The 25,025-nt window shown below is 40.1% G+C and overlaps 1 protein-coding gene across 9 annotated transcripts in view; it reads right to left on the reverse strand.

The window, feature by feature from the left end:
- The window catches only part of ACACA (acetyl-CoA carboxylase alpha), a 280,609-nt gene that overhangs the window by 174,905 nt on the left and 80,679 nt on the right, over window positions 1-25,025 (reverse strand). For all 9 annotated transcript variants that reach the window (XM_045773207.2, XM_045773206.2, XM_045773203.2 and 6 more), the window contains 6 exons: window positions 12,534-12,666; window positions 11,100-11,238; window positions 3,803-3,912; window positions 2,911-2,992; window positions 1,880-1,978; window positions 287-393 (listed from right to left, as the gene is read on the reverse strand). In XM_045773207.2, coding sequence (XP_045629163.1) covers window positions 287-393; window positions 1,880-1,978; window positions 2,911-2,992; window positions 3,803-3,912; window positions 11,100-11,238; window positions 12,534-12,666 — 670 coding nt within the window. The remainder of the gene's footprint in view (window positions 1-286; window positions 394-1,879; window positions 1,979-2,910; window positions 2,993-3,802; window positions 3,913-11,099; window positions 11,239-12,533; window positions 12,667-25,025) is intronic.

Raw genomic sequence — 25,025 nt, forward strand, 5'->3', positions numbered from 1 at the left:
CACCATATACACACACTAACAGGTGGTAGAGAGCAGAATTGATACTCCCCTAAAGCTCTGATTTAGCCACCTAAGAAATGTTATGCCCAAGTGAGCAACTGCTTCAAAACAAATTTAAATTATTTTTGATAAATCTAGGTCACTTCCTTACTCTATAAACTGTATCTCCTGTTCTTACAATCCCAATGCCAACATGGGTGTATATCATGAACCAGGCTTCAAGTTACTTTGTTTGTGACTCTAATTGATCAGTTGAAAGACATCACTCCCTAGAGTTTGTACCTACCTTCAGCCCATCGTCCACATCCTTCACATAACCTTTTTCATATAATTCCTGGGGAACATTTAAGATACGTTTTGAAAAATCATTTTCATGCCAGTCCACACGAAGACCTGTAACAGATAACAGTGACTTAAAAGCTGCTATAAAAGCTTCTGTTCTTGTCAATTTTCTGCTATTCCTTCTTTAAAATGCTCTCATAGTTATCCAAAATTGAGGGTAGATGTGAGAAAGAAGGATGCCATAAAAGCCTCATTAGTCCGTGGGGTTAGCGGGACCTGGTAACTCTGGTTCTGACCCAGAAAGAAGCCAGAAGAGCTAATAGGGAGCAAACTTATAAAAATGCAAGGACATAAAAGACAACCAAAAAAAAAAAAAAAAAAAAAAAAAAGCCCATGTCAGACTTTTCACAGCAACTCAGCAGGCAAAATACCTTCGATTTGTATGTTCAGGCCTGTTCCGGGGCCAGAGGTCTGGGAAATAATTCAATCTTTATGAGCCCTTGGAAATGGGAATGGCGGTTTTATTGGCCTCAGCAGAGTCATGATTCCATGCTCCCTGAATGTCCCTGTACTCAGCCACAAGGGGAATGCTATAGCCTCTCCATTCAAACAAGAACAAATTCAACCTTTTATTTTAAACTGTTTGACCCAGCAGGTCTGGAGAGGATATTGCAATTCCCCTGGAGAGCCAGAGTAACAAGAGTTCAAATCTGTTCAGCCTCAAGACAATGGTCGTTCCCATTTGAAAGAGGTTTTAGAGTCTGTCTGCTCCCTGTACTGGAGTACTAAAACCGGCAAGTTCATATTGTTATCAGCTACAATGATTCACACGGCACTCTTTAAGAGATTAGTCACATATAAATCATTTAAGAAAAATTTTATTCTTCTGAATGCCTGGAAGAAAGGTTGACTATTGCCCTCATCTTCTGCATCAAGGGCAAAGGAGAGGTTGAAGGGTATTAAACAGGCAAAGCAAATCATCAATAGACAGTGGGCTGACATTAAGAAAACACCGGCAGGCAAACATTTGAATAAGTGGGTTTTAGGTTTTTCTTAGTGATCCAGGTCACCTGCCAGGCAGGTTCAAAGGCGTAATTCTGCCTAAGTCCATCTCTGACGAAGATTCTAGCCTACCCAGAGCAGATCCCAATCTACAGAACCATATGAGTTTTCCTAGAGTTTCTCCCAATTCAAATTAAGCCCCTAGATCACTTAAATCACAGTTTAGCATCTGTGCATCTGGTACAAAATTTATATTCCTAAGACATGATAAAATCACAGGTGTGTTAATTAAGCTAGGAAATATAAGATACCATAAATCGACCTCAATTCTATTTCGTATCATATATGTCATTACATTTTTTTCTTTTTCTAAATTTAAATTCGATTAGCCAACATACAGTACATCATTAGTTTCAGATGTAGTGTTCAATAATTTATCAGTTGCATATAACACCCAGGGCTCATCACATCACGTGCCCCCCTTAATGCCCATCACCCAATACATTTTTAAAAAACTTAAGAATTAGGCCACAGTACCAAATAGCCTACTGAGCTTTTCTGCACTTCAAACTACAAACAAGAAATACTTTCTTACCACTGCCACTCCAGGGAAGAGTTGGGATACCTGCAGTTTGAGCCACTATGGAAGATGCAATCTTATCCCCCAAAGCCCACATGGCCTGGCTTGGAGGACCTAAAAACAAGAAAAGAACCCCGACTGTAACATTTTGGCCTCATTTCTGTCACACAGATTTTGTCTTCTATTATAATTATTTTTGTATTTGTCTTGTCTCCCCTACATAACATATCGTGGAGATCATGAACTTGATTAAAGGGATTACTGTGTTATGACTCAACCTGATATAGTGAGCTCTTAGCACACAGTGAGAGTTCAGTATACATAATGAATCAAATTCCTAACGAATCTACTGATTTTATCATCATTCATGATCCAACTTGACCAGATTATCAAAGTCTTTTTTTTTTTTTTTAACCAACCCTAAAATAAGGACTAAAAAGTTTGGGGTTCAAGTCTGAAATATGCCCTTCTTGGTCTTAGGGGAACCCAAAAGGAAGATTTATCTTTAATAGGGTTTACAAAACATAATCACCATTGTGGAAGGTCTCTTGAGCCATATACTCTTGATTTCACTCTTTGCTATAGGAGAACAAAAAGTCAGAAGAAGCAGCTCTCACAAGAATGAAGCCTATATACTTAAATGTGAAGGTGCTGATTCATATTTAAGGGCACAGTGCTAGGGTATCCTAATACTCAATTATCTCTGCTATATAAAAAGAGGTCCTTTCTCCACATATTTTCTTAAAATTAATGGCAAAGTTTTAAAAGGCCAGTGTTTTGGAAATCAGAGCCTTCTCCGTATCTCATGGAAAAGACCTGGGGACAGAACAGACAATCAAGATGAAGAAAGATAAGTAGGATGTAAGAAATAAAGAAGAGAAAAAAAAGAAAAAGAAATGAAGAGGGTTACTCTGAGAGTTGCTAACTGACAAAAAATAAGAGCACAGTGCATGTCAAACAGAAGAAAAGCAGAATACAGAATGGAATACGGGCAAAACTGACAGAGAGAACCAGAAAGACAGGAAGAGTATGTCAGAAAGGCTTACCCATGAAGGCGATGCCATTTTTCAAAAGAAGTTCTGGGAGCTTGGGATTCTCAGAAGCATGACCCCAGCCAGCCCACACTGCCTATAAGGGAAGATCATATGATTTGTTCTTAAAATTCATACTAAAAAAATACCCATGATAGACTGCATTACTCTCTACCAAGACTGGCCCTACTCCATGAGGTATAATAGCTCCACAGGAGCCCAACGCTTACTTCAGCTTCTATGCTTGATTCTTGGCGAACTTTTTACAGCACAAGAATAAGCAGTCCATGGCAAAACCTCTGAAGAGGTCAAAACCAAGCTGAAGTTGATATTAAGACCCAGCTAGCCTTGTTGCTCTTTAGGAAACTCAATTCATAGCCTTTCCCCAAGACTCTACAGAGCCCTTTCTAGAAATACTGGTTTTCTTTCACAGATTCAATTACTTTGGCCACCCAACTCCACATTTTTATCTAGTGGTTATACTGCCACATAAATCTCTATTTTTTTTCTCTCTGGGCTTAAGGATGTTTATCCTAAATTTCCTAACACAATATAACAGGGAAGAAATAATCTGCTTCTCCACCACCATATTCTGAGCTTAGAATATTCCACTGGAAACATAGGGTTTTACTTACTTGACATAGTTTGAAGGTAAAATGGGTAACTATATAAATAATCTCTGAAAGACGCTTACAAACCTCCTGTTTGTATTATGTTTATTTTTGACTCATTCATTTTCCCCATCTTTCTTTTCCCAATCTGTTATATCCCACATAAAAAAAGCTTTTATCAAACTTTCAATGAAGATGATTTATATAAAAATTTGAAGTTCTTCTCTGGATAGCCCCTTGCATCTAAAAGTCCAATGGCTAAATCTGGTTTGAAAGGACACACTGGCATCTCTTACTTGTACTGGAATCCTTTTAGCAATATCAAGAATTAATTCCACGTTTGCATAGTTGTTGTTGTTTGGTCCTCCTGGCACTGGCACATAGTGATCTGCCATCTTAATGTATTCTGAAAACGCAAGCAAATTAATAGAGAACACATGCTTTATTTTCAGAAATATAACAGCAGAGCAAAACTTTGTAAAGGGCAGATACCATCACAGGTAACAAAAGGACAAACTGCATTGAAGAGTAAGTCCCAGGACCAGGACCATTCAGTTAGAGGCTCTGACTTTATTAAGTCAGGACACTAATATGTGCTAATCTCATATTTAGGAAGCTCTTATATTAAAACAACAGTTCTCAAACATTTCATTACGCAACCTTTTAGAAGGGTCTTTAAGATCTCTATATTAAGGATGACGTGTCACTTAGAGACCCCTCTACAATTACTCTATTCTGACAAAAAGTTTTAGTTCTGATGCCCTTTAACTTGCCGTGTGCTCTGAGAAAGCCCTTTTTCTGATGCAGAGCCGGTACAAACTGGGAAAAGAGGGTAGAGCCTGAAGGGTTTGTAGACTGGCTGAACAGGAAAGGTTAGTTACAGGCATCTACCAAGTGCTTGAAAAGAGTTTTATCTGGAATGTTGGAGATAGTAGGTATTTGAAAGACACTTTTAAAAGATAACTTCTTTCCCTCCCTACATTTTTTCTGTTCAGTATTCCCCGATGTCTCTCCCCTCCTGTTCTGGCAGCAACTGCCGCAGAGCAGCAATAATGTGCAGTGACGATACTAAGCAGTTTACATATATTATGTAATACTCAAAAATCCTACAAGTGATAGGTGTTACGGGCACCTAGTTGACAGGAAATTGCTTAGGAGCAGTCAAATAACTTGCTCAAGGTCCATCTCTACCATATCTATTACTGTTTCTTCTAGATAGTTCTTAACTTTTAAAGGTTTCATGTCCTTCTAAAAAAATTCCAAAGTAAGATACAAAGGCCTAAAGTTTGTTCAAAAGAAAAACAGGTTTATTGTTCTCCTTGAGAATAAAAGGGAGAGCATGTGAACTATAAAAAAACAATTCGGTAACATATCAGGATGTAATAATACTATTTTTTAACAGCTGAAATCACTCATTGTCCCACCACTCAAAGATAATCGGTTCATGCTTTGATGTACTAGAAACCATAAATTGTTAACCAATCTAACCATATATTGTGGGTATCTTCCCATATATGACATAGAGATATATTTAATATGTATTTAATATTTTAGATATATTTAATATATACTTGATATTTCAATGGCTGTCTACTACTCCATAATGTCACAATAGTCCGTAATTCATTTAACCACTAACTTATTGTTGGACATATGAGTCATTAATAATTTGGAAAATATTAAAATAATGCAATGATGAATATCCTTGTACTACTGTCCAGTTATACCCACAGGATACATTCCTAGAAGTAAAACTACTACGTCAAAAAATAACCACAATTTTCAAAGATTGAACCACATTAGACTCTCATTAGCAACATGGGTGACAAATTGTACTCTAATCTATATTAGATATTATCACTCATTTATTTATTTTTAAAGATTTTATTTATTTATTTGAGAGGGCACGGGGGAGCATGAGCAGGGGGAGGGGCAGAGGGAGAAGCAGACTCCCCACTGAACAGGAAGCCAGCAAGGCTAGATCCCAGGCTCCTGGGAGGCTGGATCCCAGGCTCCTGGGATCATGACCTGAGCCCAAGGTAGACGGTTAATGGACTGAGCCACCCAAGTGCCCCTTATCACTCTTTTAAACTTTACCAGTCTTATAAACTAAAAAATCCCAATCGACTACTGTTTTGGTTTACATTTCTTTGATTACCATTAGTATCAAATTTCTTTCCATATGTTTATTGTTCCTTTTTCACTCTTTTATTAACTACCTAATTCATGTTCTTGGTTCATTTTCTACTGTAGGGTGTCATTTTCTCTCTTACAGGTAGACAGTCTTTGCTGCAAAATGTTTTTCCAGATTAGCATGTCTTTAACTTTTTTTCATTTGCTAAACAAAAATTTGTATGTAGTCAAATCCATCTAACTTTTCTATTGTGGTTTAGTCTTTTCTGAAGTTCTATAGCCCTGGGTACAGAAAAAAAAAGTGATATTAATTGCTGACCTACTTCACACACGCACACGCACGCATATGCACACACACGCACATGCACGCACACATAGTGTGCAAAGGTACTGCAGTCACCAACCAACAACAGTTCAGAGTTCTACACCAACTGTTTTCTATCATCGCTATTGCAAACACTAAAGGGAAGCCCTGGTAAGTAGAAGAAGAAAGCGTATCTTAGTCACACAGCTTGGATTTTCCATCGTTTCCTGGTTCCCACAGTTGCCATAATTACCACCAGAGATGCTATTCTAGAGAATATTCACAAATGACCAAAACCCCTCAGAAGAGAACCCTTGGTTCTTTACCACAGATTACACTAATCACCCACCTCTCCAACTTTCCCAATAATGGGCATAACATAAAAATATGCAACTGGGTTGATTATTACCACCCTCACTTAACCTGTTAAGAATGCCTGCTCCCGGGGCGCCTGGGTGGCACAGCGGTTAAGCGCCTGCCTTTGGCTCAGGGCGTAATCCTGGCGTTACGGGATCGAGCCCCACATCAGGCTCCTCTGCTATGAGCCTGCTTCTTCCTCTCCCACTCCCCCTGCTTGTGTTCCCTCTCTCGCTGGCTGTCTCTATCTCTGTCAAATAAATAAAATCTTTAAAAAAAAAAAAAAAAAAGAATGCCTGCTCCCTTCCAGGTCTCAGAGCATGAAGTCCTCCTCCCATGTGAATAACCAACTCTTCCATCTAAGGCTCCTTATTCATAATCTTTTAAATTGCAAAAGTAATTTATGTTTTACACTGGATTCCTATGATAACTGCACATCGGTACAAGTTTACTAAAACTCATAAAACCGTAAACTTTTTATGGCACATAAATTATATTCTGTAAAGGTACTAAAATAATTAACATAATAGAAAGGTTAGAAAAAAGGAAAAACCATCCAAAATACTAATTCCCTAATTCGATACCACTAGTATAACCCTAAGAGTTCCATTTTTCAAATAACTTTTAAAGAAATTGTAAAATTGTATAAACTCTGTAAAAAAAGTTGGAAAAAGGAGAAACAGAAATAAAAATACCCCAAAATACCACCCCGAAAGACAACTAGTAGTGCTGTTGGTATATGCCATTACACCTTTGTTTTTCTGACTATATGCAATGTATTTTTCCCTATTATTATCTCACCCTATAGCTGACCTCCTTCTTTGCAACAGTAATGGACAGACACATTGTCTGTTCCCACGATCCCAGTTTCCAGGTCTTCATACCTTAGGGAATCCCCCTCTCCTTGGGTGTGGACAAGATCTATGACTTGCTTCTAGCCAAGAGAATATGGCAAGGAGAGGGAGCTGTCACTTCTATGATAACGTTACATAAGAAAGTAACTGATCTTACTAGAAGACTTTCCCTTGCTGGCTTTGAGGAAGCAGGCAGTCATTTTGGGATGACAAAGAGTCAAGAGTAGTTTTTTGCCAATAACCAGCTAAACATTCAGGCCCTCAGTCTGACAGCCCATAGAAAACTGAAAGCTGCCAACAACCACCTGAGTTTGAAAGTAGATCCATCCCAAGCCAAGCCTCAGATGAGACTGCAGACCCAGCTGACAACTGATTGCAGTCTTGTGATAACGTGAAGCAGAAGACCCAGCGAAGCCATGCTCTGACCTACAGAACCTGCGGGCTAATGACTTGTTGCTTTAAGCTGCCAAGTTTATGATAATATTGTTACACAAAAATAGATAAATAATGTAACAATTTATTAGACTGCATTTCAGACCAATAAATGTTATGCCACAAAATATTTTTTAATGTCTACATGGTACTTTGCAGAATTGGTGTTGCACAACTTATGTAACTAATCACTCATGTTGGACACTTAGGTTACTCCCAGTTTCTCATTACTTTTTTTTTAAGATTTTATTTATTTGTCAGAGGAAGAGAGAGAGTGCAAACAAGCTGGGGGAACAGCAGGCAGAGGGAGAAGCAGGCTCCCTGCTGAGCAAGGAGCCTGATGCGGGACTTGATCCCAGGACCCTAGGATCATGACCTGAGCTGAAGGCAGCCGCTTAACCGACAGAGCCAGCCGGCGTCTCAGTTTTTCATTATTTTAAATAACACTACAATGAATATGTATCCTTGTATGAATACATCTGCCCCATTACTGATTTTTTTGTTCCTCGGAATAAATACAGGGAATATGCTTATTTTTGTCCACTTGTGCTCTAGACCAAGTTCCCTTCCACCTCCTCCAGGTCCCTGTGCGCTTCCACCCCTTTCCCTCTTTGGCTCCTTCCTCTCAAACTATAAACATCCCCAAGTCTCTTTCACTCTAAAAAATAAAAATCCTCCCTGACCCTGAATTTCTCTTTTGTTACTACCTTTTCTTCTTCCCTTCTCATTCAAAATTCTTAAAAAGAAAAAAATATGTCTACATTGGCTATCTCCATGTCACCTCCCATTCATTCCTTAACATCCTATATTAGTGTGCACACTCATACTGTTCCACTGAAACTATTCTGCAAATGCTACCAGTGATTTCCTAATTATTCCTACTTCATTGGATTGCTGACTCATCTGACCCTTCCTTATGGAAATTCTTTTTTTCTCTCTTCTGTTTCTTCTCTCTCTCCAGTCATCTCTTCTCAGCACTGTTTATGGGCTGATTTTCCTGAATCTATCCCTAAAATTTTACTCTTCTATAAAATTTCATCCTTAGGTTCCTCTTCTCTTCATTTTCTATCTGTTCTTTCAGGGCAGGTAGCATTAACTACTATATGTTTGCTGATAATGTAGATTCTTAGCCTCCAGCTCTCATTACTTCTAAGTTCTGGAAAGATATATCCAACTTTTTACGGGATTTATAGGATCTGCTTATACCAGAACTACTCCAAATCTAATTTGTCTACACCCCCTCCAAACTTTCCTTTTCTGGCTAAACATTATTATTTTGCCTTTCTTGATGATACTGGAATCTGCCTAGTATCCAAATTAGAAACCTAACAGTAATCATCAACTCTTCCCTCTATCACCAAATCTTGCCAATTTTACCTCCCAAGCCTCTAAACCATCCCTTTCTTCTCTCTTCTCAGCCTCATCATGTTCTGTAGGACTGCCTTCCATAAATGGATCTTTCAAGATGCTATCTGAATTGTCCATCTAACTGCTTTTGTTTCAAGAAAAGAAAAAGTACCTCTAAGAGATACACACTGAAATATTTATGCATGAAATAATATATCTAGGATTTGCTTCAGAAATTGTGTGTGAGAGCGGGGAGGAGGTGAAAGTATAGATAAAACAAGATTGGCCATGAGTTGATAAGTGCTGATGCTGGATGACAGGTAAATGGGAAGGGATTCATTATACTCTTCTACTTTTGAATTGTTAAAAACAACAACTAATCCATTTAAAATGCCAATCCTTTAATCTCCAACACACAGACCACACACACATCCCTAAAAAAAGGCTATGCTCCTGAGGATGAAAATCAACACCCTCCTTGAGAAATATTAAATTACATCTTGCACTTTAACAAGCACACCTGTAGTTTCCAGCAAACCATTGCATCATGCCTTCATACATTTGCATAGACTGTTCTTTGTGCCTGAAACACCCTGCCTGGAATGTCCTGTTGATTGCTTCACTAACTCTCGCTCATTCTTGGCTAGGCATTAACTTCTTTCCGAGAGCGTTCTCTTAACCCTGCTACCAAGAGCAGGGGTTAGAGGTAAGATGCTCAACTCTGTGTTCTCACAGTACCCTGTGCATATTTCTGTTATAGCACCTACCTCACTCTACTGAAATTATTTGTTTCCTACAGCAAGATCACATTTTATTCAACTATGGGTCTCTGTGTTCACCGAGTAAATGAATAAAGGAATTAGTAGGAGTACCAGGTAGAAACAGATGGGGAAAAAGAAATCATGCAAGGTAGTTTTATGTTTATTATAGACAATTTCATCTTTGTAACTATCCAGTGAATTAGACATTATGATCCTCCTTTTACAGATACAAAAATTGTGGCTCAGAGATGTTAAGGGGTCAAACTAAATGATTTCACATAACATATGCTTTCCAATAAAATGGTACCTTATCTGTTTCTAAATAAGATAATATAATTATTCCTACTCCTTAGGAATAGTCTTAACATCATTGTCTCAATCGAGAGAGAACATACACAGACCAAAACAGGTTTAAAAAGATAGCTCTTTAAAGAGCTAATGTTATCTGTGGGTACACTACCTTGGAGATTATACTTTAGTGATAAAAAGTACAGAGAGAAAAGACTAGCCGTATCATCTCAGCTATACTAAAATAGTCTTTATCTACAACTCTCCGATGGAGGACCATTTGAGGAGAGAGAATATGCAGAAGAGGTTGCAGAATAAAACCCAGTTGGGACCCTCAGGAGGAGGGTAAAAAAGAATCTTAACCCTAAGATTCTCTAAAATTCAATGTAGCTTAGCCTGTAAGGGAAATAGCCATTTCCTTCCAAATCTTTCCACTTACACATGCTAAAGTATGTAGCTTAGCAAATACTTGACACTGGAAGGGCAGATATCTGGAAACCCCAATCAACACTGGTTAAATTTCTACTTAGTTTTACTTGGAACACAGGAAACTGTGTTGAGGTTAAGTATAGTATAATCATTTGTATATGCCTATTATTGACATTTTTTTAAAGAGAAATCCTTGGGTTTGGCAATCCCCCTAAGTTAAAATTCTCCTACTTAAGACTTTGCTATTTCAATGGTTTATGCTCAAGGGTGATGATGCTTGCTTTTTTTTTTTTTTTTTAAAGATTTTATATGGGCACCTGGGTGGCTCACTCATTAGGCATCTCTCTTTGGCTCAGGTCATGATCCTGGGGTCCTGGGATTGGACCCTATGTTGGGCTCCCCCTTCGGTGGGAAGCATGCTTCTCCCTCTCCCACTCCCCCGCTTGTGTTCCCTCTCTCGCTGTCTCTCTCTGTCAAATAAATAAATAAAGATTTTAAAGAATGAGAGAGAGAGCACGAGAATGGGGTGAGGAGCAGAGGGAGAAGCAGACTCCCTGTTGAGCAGGGAGCCCGATGTGGGATTCGGTCCCAGGATGCCGGGATCATGACCTGAGCCAAAGGCAGTCGCTTAACCGACTGAGCCACCCAGGCGCCCAAGGGTGATGCTTTCTTAATGCTTATCACTCACCTGCATTGGCTTTCAGGTCTTCAGGTGTTACCATAACAACAAATCGGATTGCACGTTCATTTCGAAACATCTCATAAGACCATCGACGGATAGACCGCATGCATTTCACTGCTGCAATGCCATTGTTGGCGATAAGAACCTGGCAGAGTGGTGGGATGGGAATTGGAGAGAAAAGTAGAAAAGGCAGGCAATGACAAAGGAAAAGAAATGAGACCATTTCTGTAGATCTTTCTCTGGAAAGCCAGATTTTCAATTAGGAATTTATGCTGCTAGTCTAGGCAGTTAGGGACCAGCTCCCACATGATCAAGGGATACTTTAAAATGTTAGCTAAGCAAATACTTTAATATGTGCCAGCTAAAACTTACTGGTTCTAACTTTCATTTCTTGAAGGGGAAAATCACAATCTTTCAAATCTTGTGAGTTTGTGAATTATTCTACCATACATGTTACTAGGGTAACAGAAGACAAACTTCAGAAGGACGATATATTACTAAGGAATGGGGGACAACTAAACAGTGTAATGTCACACACTATTCTCTGTTGTATTAAACAAGGCACAGAGTCCCGAACACGTGTAAAAACGCTGGCACCAACCACTCTCTCTCCAAAATGCTGAACCCTAAATACCTTAGAATTGTAGAGACTGCTTTACAAAGAATGGTCACAAGAAAAAGAGTAGAAGAACCAACGATCCTGAGATGTCTCTGTAAACAAACCTCTCCTGACCTGTCTTGCAATCATGGCCCCAGGATAACAGAGGGTAGGAGATACACAGTCTGTCTTTATTGGAAGATTAACGGAAGGACACCACTGGAGCAATACTCCTGAAGTGGGAGTACAGGTCCCCACGCTTTATTTTTTTAATCACTGAGAGCTCTTTCAGCCAAGTCATCCTTTCAGCTTGGATATGGTTTAGATAAAAGGGGCACAGAATTACTCCTAACATTTCAAAATATATGTAATCTCTTTAGGTATTTCTTACGGTGTATTGCCTCCAAACACCTCAAATATCTGCTGGAAGCCATTAAGTCGCAGTGCATCACACCATTCAAGTCTTCTGTTCTGAAACTCCCTCCGCTCCCTTAGCTCTCGCTCCAATGCCGTGACACAGCTCCTCCCCGCTACCCCACAAGCTAATGGTTTCTCATACCCTTTCAGAGTGGGGCAGCGCAACCCCATAAAACCGCAGGATCTTTTAAAAGAACTTTTTGACCACCACTTCATCTTTTTAATTAGCTCTGCCTAAATAATCAGTGGTAAACACCCAGAAAATGGTGAAATTCACAGGACACCATGGAGGCAGAGAGATTAATTCTGCAGAAAGAGGCAGTCACTGAAAATCCAAATGTCGGTTTTGAGCAAATCTAGACATCAAGTCTAGGCACTGAATCTCGTGAGCTTTTGAAAAAATAATTCAGCAAGTTATAACTTACCTTCTCAATCACTTTATTCCCCCCAAAACGAGTAACAAATTCTGCTGGAGAAGCTACAGTGAAATCTCGCTGGGAGTCTATTTTCTTTCGGTCTCGACCTTGCTTTACTAGATGCAAGCCAGACATGCTGGACCTGTAAAAACAGAGAAACCATGAGAGTCTACTGATAGGATTTTTCACACCATCTATCTCCCCTGGAGATCTGCTTTTCACAGCCATACTTACAACAGCACTTCCAACTGCACCCTTGTGAAGACTGCATGATGAGAGATCACATACTCTTTGAATAGAAGAGAGAAAGAAGATCCTTGCTTGTGGAAATTTAAGAAAAAAACTTAAGTGTTCTTGAATAATAAAAGATAATATTAAGGCTTACCAACAGATGCCATCACAAAGAGATAGGTAAAGGACAGGATGAAATGAGATGGTAGAGATAACAGAGAGACTGGGAAAGCTAAGAAAACAGCGGGGCTGTTGTTGGATCGTGATTCTGGCATACAGATGACCTTCACCTCTGTATCTCTAGCCTCCATTTTTCTTATGAGGCTAAACTTTTAACTGCCTACTAAGTGCTTTATTTGTGTATTCCACAGGCATTTCAAAATCAGTAACTCCAAAACCAAATACTTTACAAGGCAGCATAACGGATCATATTTCATTGATAATAAGACACTCCTCCTTGGGGGCGCCTGGGTGGCTCAGTTGGTTAAGCATCTGCCTTCAGCTCAGGTCATGATCTCAGGGTCCCGGGATCAAGCGCTGTGTCTGGCTCCCTGCTCAGTGGGAAGTCTGTTTCTCCCTCCCTGTCTCCCTCTGTACTCTCTCTCTCAAATAAATAAATAAAATCTTAAAAAAAAAAAAAAAAAAAGGACACTCCTCCTTAAAAAAAAAAAAACTTTAAAAAAATATCTGAAATTGGGGCGCCTGGGTGGCTCAGTCAGTTAAGCATCTGCCTTTGGCTCAGGCCATGATCTCAGTGTCCTGGGATCAAGCACTGTGTCTGGCTGTGTCTGGCTCCCTGCTCCGCGGAAAGTCTGCCCCTTTGCCCCTCCTTCCCCACTTGTGCTCATGCTCTCTCAAATAAATAAATAAAATCTTAAAAAAGTATATCTGAGGGGCGCCTGGGTAGCGCAGTTGTTAAAGTGTCTGCCTTCGGCTCAGGGCGTGATCCCGGCGTTCCGGGATCGAGTCCCACATCGGGCTCCTCTGCTGGGAGCCTGCTTCTTCCTCTCCCACTCGCCTGCTGTGTTCCCTCTCTCGCTGGCTGTCTCTCTGTCACATAAATAAATAAAAAATCTTAAAAAAAAAAAAAGTATATCTGAAATTGATGCAAATCTTAAAACTGATGGTGTACCTTATTTAACTGGCAGTATTTTTTTCCTGAGTGGTACATACAATAATGGTTCCTCTAAGAATCAATGGTGTGTTAAGGATAGATGAAATATGTAGTGGAAACAGCATAGGCCTGGGTTTAAATCCAGATCTGCCCACTTAATAGCTCTAATGATCTTTAACAAATAATTTAACCTTGCTCAGCTTCAGTTTTCTCTTTGCAAAATACACATAGTACACTCTGTTCTGGTTATTTACTAACCAACTGTCCCTCAGCTCCAAGCTCACCCTTTAATGCTCTGCTCTGTGACAACAGAGCTAAGACTTTGCAAACTTGTTCAGTTCTGCCAATTGGAAGGCAGGATGGTAAGAATAGGGATTTCATTCTTATTTTCCAGCTTTTATCACCATTGCTCCACAGTAACGGAGAGTTAATTCCAGCCTCTAGCATCTTTCAACGTTCCTGCCTAGAGTTTCACTGCAACCCTTACAGGTACCAGGAGCAGAGGATTATGGCTCCTTGGCAGAGCCCCAGCCTTGCCATACTCACGCATCCTCTGGGCTACGCTGCCTTGGCCTATCAATCAAGGGCCTGCCCGGCCAGGCTTCCACCTGCTCTGAGCACCAGCTACTCAAAGCTTCCTCTCAGAGGTGCAAGTGCTGGCCCCCAAGGGCCTTCCTTCAAGCTCCTATGTTCTGGTAACCCTACCTCTTCCTTTTTGTTCTCCCAGCCTTAGGGGTGGTAGCTACTTCCTACAAGTATTAATTTGAGGCTCCTTCAGAAAACACCCGGGTCACCAGTCCTCACTATTGAATGCCCACTGTTGATAATACTTAATGCAGTTTCTCTTTCCCTGACTGGACCTTGACTGACAGACCCTCTTTGAAAAGGTGTTTTGGGGTTCAATGAGATAATAGCTATAACTAAGCACTTGTATACACTGTTCAGGGGACAACTGTTTTCTTATTCCCACCTTTTCTTCCTTTCTCCTGCAGTCTGGCCTCGATGCTGCAGTAATTTCTTTTCAAAATACAGGATGCCTGGGTGGATCAGTCAGTTAAGCGTCTGCCTTCGGCTTAAGTCGTGATCCCAGAGTCCTGGGATCGAGTCCCACATCAGGCTCCTTGCTCAGCAGTGAGGCTGCTTCTCCCTCTGCCTGCTGCCCTCCCTGCTTGTGCTTGCACACGCTCTCTCTCTCTCTGACAAATAAATTTTAAAAAATCTTTAAGAAAAATTTATTTTCAAAATAAAAGGGTATGATTAAAATTTTTCTACATAGAAAATACCAGGTCCAGACGGTTTTAAAAGACAAGTTCTAGCAAACTTCTAAGGGCAGTAGTCTACCAGACTTATAGACAATAAGAAAAGTAAAACTCCTCAGCTAGAGTAACACTGATATGAAAACCAGACAAAGACGTCACATAATGGGAAAAGTCCAGGTCCATTTTATTCGTGACTACAAATGTAAAATTCCTAAGTAAAATATTCTAAATAGTAGGGTATTGGTGCAAGGATGGGCAAAATATTAGTAAAAAATGCTACCCCATGACCAAGTTGAGTTTGTCCCAGGTATGCAAGGATGGTTTAATTTCAGAAAATCCATAAATGGGGGCCCCTGGGTGGCTCAGTAGGTTAAGCGTCCACCTTCAGAGCAGGTCATGACCTCGGGGTCCCAGGATCGAGCCCCACATCAGTCTCCCTCTCAGTGGGAAGCTTGCTTCTCCCTCTCCCTTTGCCCCCTTCCCCCTGCTCATGCTCTCTCTCTCAAATAAATAAAGATCTTTTTAAAAAGTCCATAAACGTAAAACTCTGTTAGATTTCCCAGCAAGTAAAATAAAATGGAAAAAATAATAAATTAGAGGCATTAGGATTGCAAATGAAGAAGTTAAATTGTCATTATTTGTGAGTGATATAATCATTTACATAGAAAACACAAAATATTCTGCAAATTATTAGAAATAATAGGAGACTTTAGTCAAGTACCCAGATTAATATACAAGAACTCCAAAAATATTATATAAAGAAGGCTGCATACAGTTTATGAATTTAAAACATATCATAAAGTTAAAACAACTAAAATTATATATATTTTTGGAAGATACATATAGATACAATAAAACTAAGTAAACAGGAAGATAAAAGACTATGATCAACATGTGATTAAGAAAAATGATTATCTGGGTGGTAAAAGGCAGGGAGAAGCACTGAGGAAGAGAGACCACATGGTTAGATGAGGTGATAGCCAGGGACCAACCTGTTTTAGGTGGTGGGTTTTCAAATTCTTTTCACATTATTTTTTTTTAATAATGCAATAACTAACCAAATAAATAATAGTAAGTCACATATGGACCAATGAGTGTGCCAGGAAGGATTATGTTACATAATTCTATACACCTAAATTTAAACACACACACACACACACAAACTCCTCAGAGATCATCTGTCAGTTATTTAGGGAAGCACTGAAGGGACAGGTAAGTTATAACTTAGAACCATTAAGGAGCTGGGGAACCTGGGTGGCTCAGCTGGTTAAACAACCGACTCTTGATTTTAGCTCAGGTCATAATCTCAGGGTCATGAGATGGGCCCCGCGTCAGGTTCTGCACTCAGTGGGGCGTCTGCTTGAGATTCTCTCTCTCCCTCTCCCTCTGCTTGTCCCCCAACCCCACATTCCCTCCCGCTCTCTCTGTCTCTCAAATAAAATATAGGGGCACTTGGGCAGCTTAGTTAATTAAATGTCTGGTTCTTGATTTCGGCTCAGGTCCTGAGCTCGAGCCCCACATCAGGCTCTGCGCTCAGCAGGGAGTCTGCTTGAGATTCCCTTTCTGTCTCTGCCCACCCTTCTAGGATACATAAATAAATCTTTAAAAAATAAAATAAAAAGAAAATCTTTAAAAAAAAAAATCAATAAGGAGGTACCTGAGTTTAAGACAAGAAAGGAAACAAAGCATTGATGAAATTAAAGTGGAGAAGGGATTGGTCATAAGATTTAATCAGTAGTTTAAGTGCTCTGAGGATCATTTATAATCAAAAAGGGGAGAAAAACAAAAATCTGTCTTACTGGGGCACCTGGGTGGCTCAGTCAGTTAAGCATCTGCCTTCGGCTCAGGTCGTGATCTCAGGGTCCTGGGATAGAGCCCTGAGTCGGGCTCCCCGCTCAACAGGGAGTCTGCTTCCCCCTCTCCCACTGCCTGCACCCCCCCCAAGTTGTGCTATCTCCCCCTCTCTCTCAAATATATAAATAAAATCTTTTTTAAAAATGTATTTATTTATTTGAGAGAGAGAGAGCACACAGAGGGAGAGAAGCAGACTCCCCGCTGAGTGGGAGGCCTGACTCAGGGCTCCATCCCAGGACCCTGAGATCACGACCTGAGCCGAAGGCAGATGCTTAACCAACTGAGCCACCCAGGCACCCCAATAAATAAAATCTTAAAAAAAAAAGTCTTACTTTTAATGAAGGGATCCTTCACATAGTCATATTCTGAAGTAAGGCGTCATGCTGAAAACAAGGGGATCGGGTACAAAGATAGAATAGATCTCAAAATCTTCACCACTCACCTATCTTTTCTCAGGAAGCAATTAGAGAATATTGTCTTCCAAAAGGACGGAGTAAACCAAGAAAAAGGAAAAGAAGGGACATAAGAAACAGAGAAGCCAATAAAGAAGAGGAGAGAAGGGAATTCCCTAGATGACAGTTCAATTCGGAGGACAGACTGCTCCAGGAGGGATGCCTCTGTGAAAACAGTAGAGAGATCACCGGTTGTATTTATCCACAGAAAAACAAAACTGTGTGTGTGTAATATATATGTATGTTTTGTTTATACGTGTGTGTGTGTGTGTGTGTGTGTGTGTGTGTGTATGATTGTTTTATATATAAAAACAGTAAAATAGTATTATATAAAAATGTTTTTATATACACTATCATTTTTATTATATATATGTGTGTGTGTGTGTGTGTATGTGTGTGTGTGTGTGTATAAAAATAGCTCAGATGCTTTTTAGTTATTTGACACTCAGTGGAAGTTCTGCTTGGTTTTCCCCCTAAAGGGTGGAAGAGGTCAAATGAAAAGGAAAGGATGATTGTTCTAAAGATAAATCTTGTCAACTAGGTGTTTATTGCTTATTTTCTGTTTCCACCAAAGTCCAGTTTAATTCCCAGGTAATATTTTTCAGAGTAAGAACTCTAGTCTGCAAAAAAAAGCAAATAAAAAAAAGATAATGGAGGAGCTCTTACTGACTGCTATCAAGCCCATCATTCAGGTCTTTCATGTGAATCCTCTGATGGAGAGGAACAGACCTGCGAGAGACTTCAAGAAGGCCAAGAAGGCCTGACTCATTTCCTCCTCAGCCCCAAGTTCTCCGGGCAGGAAGAAGAAAGACCCCAGGGTGAGAGAGCTTGGTACCCTCCACAATTCCAATCCAGCTGCCCATCATCACATTTCAGGGCAATGGTGGCAGGTACTCTCCCAGCACAAGAGACACATTTTTAAGAAGTTTTTTCAAAACTACCTTCCACAGGATGTTCATACCACACAAAAACTACACAGAATTGATAACTCCCTTTGCAGTAGGTGAAGAGACATCACTCTTGAAAAACCAGCCCAGGCCGGTGATCAAATCTGGCACAGACTGAGATCTCTTAACAAAAGAACAGCATAGCAAGGTCTGCTCAGGGGTGCTTGTTTTCAAGTAGCTACAATATCACACACGTACTTGGGTAGCTTTGATTCAAATTCTGAATGTAAAAGAAAGGTCTAGAAATCCAGGAGCAAATATGGGAGTTTTTATTCCTTTCTTTTTTTTTTTTTTTTTTTTTTTTTAGGTTTTATTTATTTATTTGACAGAAAGAGAGAGACAGTGAGAGAGGGAACACAGGCAGGGGGAGTGAGAGAGGAAGAAGCAGGTTCCCAGCGGAGGAGCCTGATGCGGGGCTCGATCCCAGGACTCCGGGATCACGCCCTGAGCCAAAGGCAGATGCTTAACAACTGAGCCACCCAGGAGCCCCTATTCCTTTCCTTTAAATAAAAAGGCTTCTTATAGGGGCGCCTGGGTGGCACAGCGGTTAAGCGTCTGCCTTCGGCTCAGGGCGTGATACCGGCGTTGTGGGATCGAGCCCCACATCAGGCTCCTCCGCTATGAGCCTGCTTCTTCCTCTCCCACTCGCCCTGCTTGTGTTCCCTCTCTTGCTGGCTGTCTCTATCTCTGCCAAATAAATAAATAAAATCTTAAAAAAAAAAAAAAAGGTTTCTTATAGATACAAAAATCATCAAATCAAATTTCCCCAAAGTTCCAGGGCTTAGCTGTCAATGCCTTACTGTTTTTTAAAGGTACGTATTGCCCAACTATGGCACCCTAAAACTTACCTTTGAAGCATGTAATATCTCATCTCCTTAATTTCCTCTGCAGAACCCTCCATATCAAGATGGCAAAGGAATGGAAGATTTTTTCTTCGGGTTTCAGCCTTGTAAACACAAGCTGCAGTCCGTCCTCCTGTTGCAGGTGCTTAAAACCCAGGAGGACAAGAGATACTGTGCCTTCTGCCTACTTTTTGGCCCTGCTTCAGTCAGACTGGAGTATTCCTGATGGCATCAAACTACAGTCTTTTTGTCTACTTTGTCCCCGATTTCCATATTTCCCCCACCTTTCCTCCTTTTTCTATTTTCTCCCTCAACTGGTTCACACACAGAATTGGTTATTTCCCAAGGGGACTAAGAGGCGAGGGGGAAGAATATAAAAGCTTGTATAATCTTAGCTCTGCATTCGCCACAGCAAACATGTTTCAACAACGGTCACTTTCTTCTGACAGTCACCAGAGAAAAGCTCCACAGCCTCTCCTGGCTGCCAGGAGCACATGACAGGGAGGGCCGCCGGCAAAAAGAAGACAACATTTACAAGGACAACTAAGTCAAGAGAATAATGGGGTCATGAAATCCAGAGGGAGGAGGACAGCACACAGTCTAAGTAGGTAATTTCTGAGATCCAATCAAAACAAATAATATTCATCATCAGCCTGTAAGGAGGGGGAAAGCAGGTCAGGCAGTAAAGAAAGCAAGTAGAAAGGACAGGACATGCCACTACTAAGGAACTTGGAATAAAGTGGGAGCCACAGTTCTAATTTTCAGGCCAAAGTAGTAATACGTGGATGCAAAAACCTTTTTGAAACTAACAAAATCTGAGATTTTATTCACCCAAACTTGAGAGTAAGAATGGAGCTGGGACAAATGGGATATAGAGAAGATGTGGACAAAATCCCTGAAAGGAAAAGGGGCCCAGACAAATATTTTAGATACAGAGGTAGGGAAGTAGGGAAGGAAAAAAACCCTGCCTAAAAAGGCTACTGGGGGGCACCTGGGTGGCTCAGTCGTTAAGCGTCTGCCTTTGGCTCAGGGCGTGATCCCAGAGTCCTGGGATCGAGCCCCACAACGGGCTCCCCGCTCCGCTGGGAAGCCTGCTTCTTCCTCTCCCACTCCCCCTGCTTGTGTTCCCTCTCTCGCTGGCTGTCTCTCTTTCTGTCAAATAAATAAAATCTTTAAAAATAAAATAAAATAAAATAAAAAAGCTACCAGGACATGTATATTGCTATAAAAGCAAATCTGCCAGAGAGACAGTTCCCTTAATAAAATAAATAGTGGCTGAATGTTATATAGTAACAAAGTCCTACTTTAGCTTCTAATAAAACTGATGTTAATGCTATTGCTCCCTTGTAATGGGAGAGACTCCAACAGCTAGAATCTACAGAATCACAATTTCCTATGATAAGTCCTCCGGATGAATAAAATTCACCAGAGTCACGTGGTAACCTGATTCATGCACCACAGAAAAATTCTGTCCCACCAAAATGCTGGATAGAAACAGTTAATCATCTGATGCCAATTATGTTAAGAACCTATTAATCTTCCAGAAAAACCCTCCAAAATAGAAATATACAAATAACCTGGAGCAGAGATCGAAGATAAATGATCGAACAGAAAAAGAGATGATTAAGGCAAACAAATCCTGACCCTTGGGACATGCAGATGACTCGACCTGAAAAGACTCAATCAGGCCACTCAACATGACCACCAGCCATAACAGAAAATGTACGTCCCAGGTTGTCTTCTGGTCTGTACCACTTCGCATCATTCCTCACACGCTATGCCAATGTCCAATAAAGTTAGTCAGGTTTACTTTTTCCTTTGAAGAACCAAGCTGATGCAGAGGAGCCCTCCTATCTTTATGACTCTCCAGAATAATGTGTCTCAAAAACAGAGCGCTGAGGTCTTTGTTCAGAACAATTACAGTGACCACAGATGTAGAAGCAGTTTGAGTTTATACACATCTAAGTGTCTCCAGATGTGGGCAGTTCCCAAAAGAGAATCACGCTCTGCCTTTGTTATGTAAGGTCAACAACCAAAAACCAAATAAAGCCCGGAGCATAGAGTGAAGCAGGCTACTCTGCATTCGATTATATCACAAAAATATACTAAAAAGGTACTCTGAATAATCGAGTTTGTGCTTCCTTTTGCCAGAGGGATCTTTCTAAAACAACCAAACACTAACACAGCACACCCAGATCCAAAAACAAAGCTTGAATTTCTAATCTTTTATGGATGCTGCTCACAATCCTTCTGTAATATTAGAACACAAGAAATAAAGAAGCCACATTCATTCCTCCCAATTCAAAGCATCCCCATTTTCATCTACCATGAATAGAGAGTGTCCAAAGTAGACACATACCTGGCACAAAATCCAACTAGAAGCCCACAGTGATCCCAGCATTGTAACATGCCAAGCACCAAGGATGACGTAGCAGTTTATCCAGCAGACAGTGATGCATGAGCTGGCGTGATTGCAATGCAGTCTGAGTTATACTGCAGCACACACTGCGAGAGACTGTTTTACACTGGGCTTTCCCAGGCAGAGAAACCTTGGATCAAGGAGAGTCCTCTTTTGCAAATCAACTCACCAGATATAAAAGGTTTAGTTGTGGACTCTAAATTCTGTTCTGATCTATATTTCAATGCCACAGTGCCTTGAAAACTAGGGCTTTACAGCAAGTTTTGAAATCAGGTAGTGTAAGTCTTCCAACTCTGCTTTCCTTTTCGAAAACTGTTGTCTATTCTAGGTCCTTCGGGCTCTCATGTAAATTTTAGGATCAGCTTGTCAAACTCTAGAAAGAAAAAAAAAAAGCCTGCTGGGATTTTGATATGGACTGTGAATTTAGGGAAAATTGCCATCTTGACAATACTGGTTTCCCAATCCCTGAAGATGGATTGTCTCTCCATTTATTTAGGTTTTTAATTTCTCTCAGCAATGTTTTATAATTTTTAATACTCAATTCTTATACTTCTTTCGTTAAATGTATTCCTAAGTATTTTATTCTTTTTGATGCCATTGTGAATGAAATTATTGTTTATTGCTAGCTAAGCTAGTATACAAATATAATTAATTGTTGTATATGGATCATATAGCCTGTGATCTTGCTAAACTCATTTTGAAATTTTTTAACAACTTTATTGAGATATAATTCACACAGCACGTATTTCAGCCATTTAAAGTATGTAACCCAATGGTTTGTAATATATTCACCATTATGAACCATCATCACAATCAATTTTGGAACATTTTCATTACCCCCCAAAAAAACCCTCATAGCCAGTAGCAGTCACTCCCTACTTCCCCCAACCCCTTCCTGTTCTAGGCTACGACTAATCTACTTTCTGTCCGCATAGATTCTGTTTACTTCACATAAATGGAAGGGTATAATACATGCTCTTTTGTGACTGGCTTCTTTCACCTAGCATAATGCTTTCAGTGTTGTAGCAAGTATTCATACTTAATTCCTTTCTATGGATAATTAATTTTCCATTGTACGGATATACTACATTCTGTTTATCCATTCATCAGTTGATGGATATTGGATTGCTTCCATTTTGTGGCTATTAGGAATAATGTTGCTGTGGACATTCATGCACAAATCCTTACGTGGACATGTGCTTTCATTTCTCATAGGTATGTAATGAGGAATGGAACTGCAGGATCATATGGTAAATATGTAGTTTTATAAGAAATTTCCAGGGGCACCTGGCTGGCTCAGTCAACGGTGGAGCATGTGACTCTGATCTCAGGGTTGTAAGTTCAAGCCCCATGTTGGATGTAGAGATTACTTAAAAAAATAATAAAATAAAATCATTGAACAATTTTTTTCCAAATTATTTTCCAGGGCAGGTCTATCATACATTCCTACCAACTATGTACAAGTGACCCCATTTCTCCATATTCTTGCAAACATTTGGTGTCATCAGCTAGATTTTATTTTAGGCAACCTAACAGGTGTGTTTGTTTATCTCACTGTTGTTTTAATTTGCACTTTCCTAATAGCTAATGATGTTAGACATCTTTTCACGTTCTTGTTTGCTATCTGTATATCCTCTTCGATGACATTTGCCTCCTTGTAATCTCTCTCCTTGAGAATTTTATTTATTGATTTGCTGTTGTCATACTTAAAAAAATTCTTTAAACATGTTTTCCTTTGGTTCTTGGAATGCATTTACAACAGCTGCTTTGAAGATTTTTGTCTGCTAAATCCAGCATCTAGGGACACCTGGAGACAGTTTCTATTGACTTTTTTTCTTTCCAAGTATGGGTCACATTTTCATATTTCTTTTCATGTCTCATGATTTTGTTGAAGACTCAACATATTAAATAATGTATTGTAAGAAGTCTAGAGTCTGCTTTCTTTTACCTATGAAGGTTGTTTTGTTACTATTATTCCCTCTCTATATCCCTTCCTTCCTTGGCTTAATAACTTGCCCGAGCTAAATCTGTGAATCTGCCCACCCCTAAGTGTGCAGTCACTGATGTCTCCACTTATTCTCTTTATATTGCTTGTTTTTACGTTGAAACCCGCCTTCTAAGGTTTAGCTTAGCTGTCTCCCAGTGATTAGGCAGGGGTTATGTTTAAACACCTGAAGTCATTAAGGCTTCTGTACTCTGTTCATGCATCTGTGTGTGGGGTAGGGCAGCACATTCAAAGTTCAGGACATTTTCAAGTCTGCTCTGGCTTTTACTTCCTACTGGGCCTTATCATGTCTACTCTGTGCATGCACGCAATCTCAGCCAGCAATATGCTTGCTCCAACTGCAAACACATCTCAGTCTAGTAGAGCCATTGGCCCATCGGACACAGCCAATGCCAAGATAATCATTTCCACTGACAACAGCAGTGGTCATGGGCATCATCCACCCAAAGTGAGTAAGCTCCCTTCGACCTCAGCATCAAAACTGACAATTCCCGGGGCGCCTGGGTGGCTCAGTCGTTAAGCATCTGCCTTCAGCTCAGGGTGTGATCCCAGGGTCCTGGGATCAAGCCCCACATCGGGCTCCATGCTCTGCTGGGAGCCTGCTTCTTCCTCTCCCACTCCCCCTGCTTGTGTTCCCTCTCTCGCTGGCTGTCTGTCTCTCTGTCAAATAAATAAATAAAATCTTAAAAAAAAACCAAAACTGGCAATTTCCCACTGGCAAAATCTCCACACCAATCAAACTGAGGGAAGGGTATGGGAACAGACCTAGGCAAGAATACCATTAACTCCTCCTGTTCTTACCAAATTTCAGCAGTTTTTCAACCTTTTCTCAGATTGTTGTATGCCTTTTGGTTGATCTCAAGGGTGCTGAAATGGTTCTGTCAAGCCTTATATAGTTGCTTTTTGGGTTAAGGATTTATTGATCCTTACTCAGCAAGTCCTGCCTGTTTTATTTACTTTTTGAGATATAACTTCATATAAAAAAGAGCAAAAATCTTAAGTATACACTGAATTTTACATATGTATATAACTATATAACCAACCACTCCATTAAGATACAGAATATTTCCAGAGTCTCAGAAGGCTCCCTTGTACTCCCTTTCCAGTCAACATCCTCCCCAGTGTAAACACTATCCTGAACTCTCATTGCTACACATCAGTTTTGCCTGTTCTTGAACTTCATATCTATCATGTCAATCTGAACGTATTTCAACAATACATTGTCTATGAAATTCATCCTTGTGACACAGCAGTAGCTTGTTCATTTTCATTGCTGTTTAGTAGTCCATTGTGTGACTATCCCATAATCTATCTAGTCTACTATTGATGGACATTTGAGTTGTTTATGAATCCTGACTATATTCATCCTTGTATTTGG

This window comes from Ursus americanus, chromosome 23 (assembly GCF_024610735.1).
Source record: "Ursus americanus isolate L20-20 chromosome 23, mUrsAme1.1.p, whole genome shotgun sequence".
In the NCBI taxonomy this organism is placed as follows: domain Eukaryota; kingdom Metazoa; phylum Chordata; class Mammalia; order Carnivora; family Ursidae; genus Ursus; species Ursus americanus.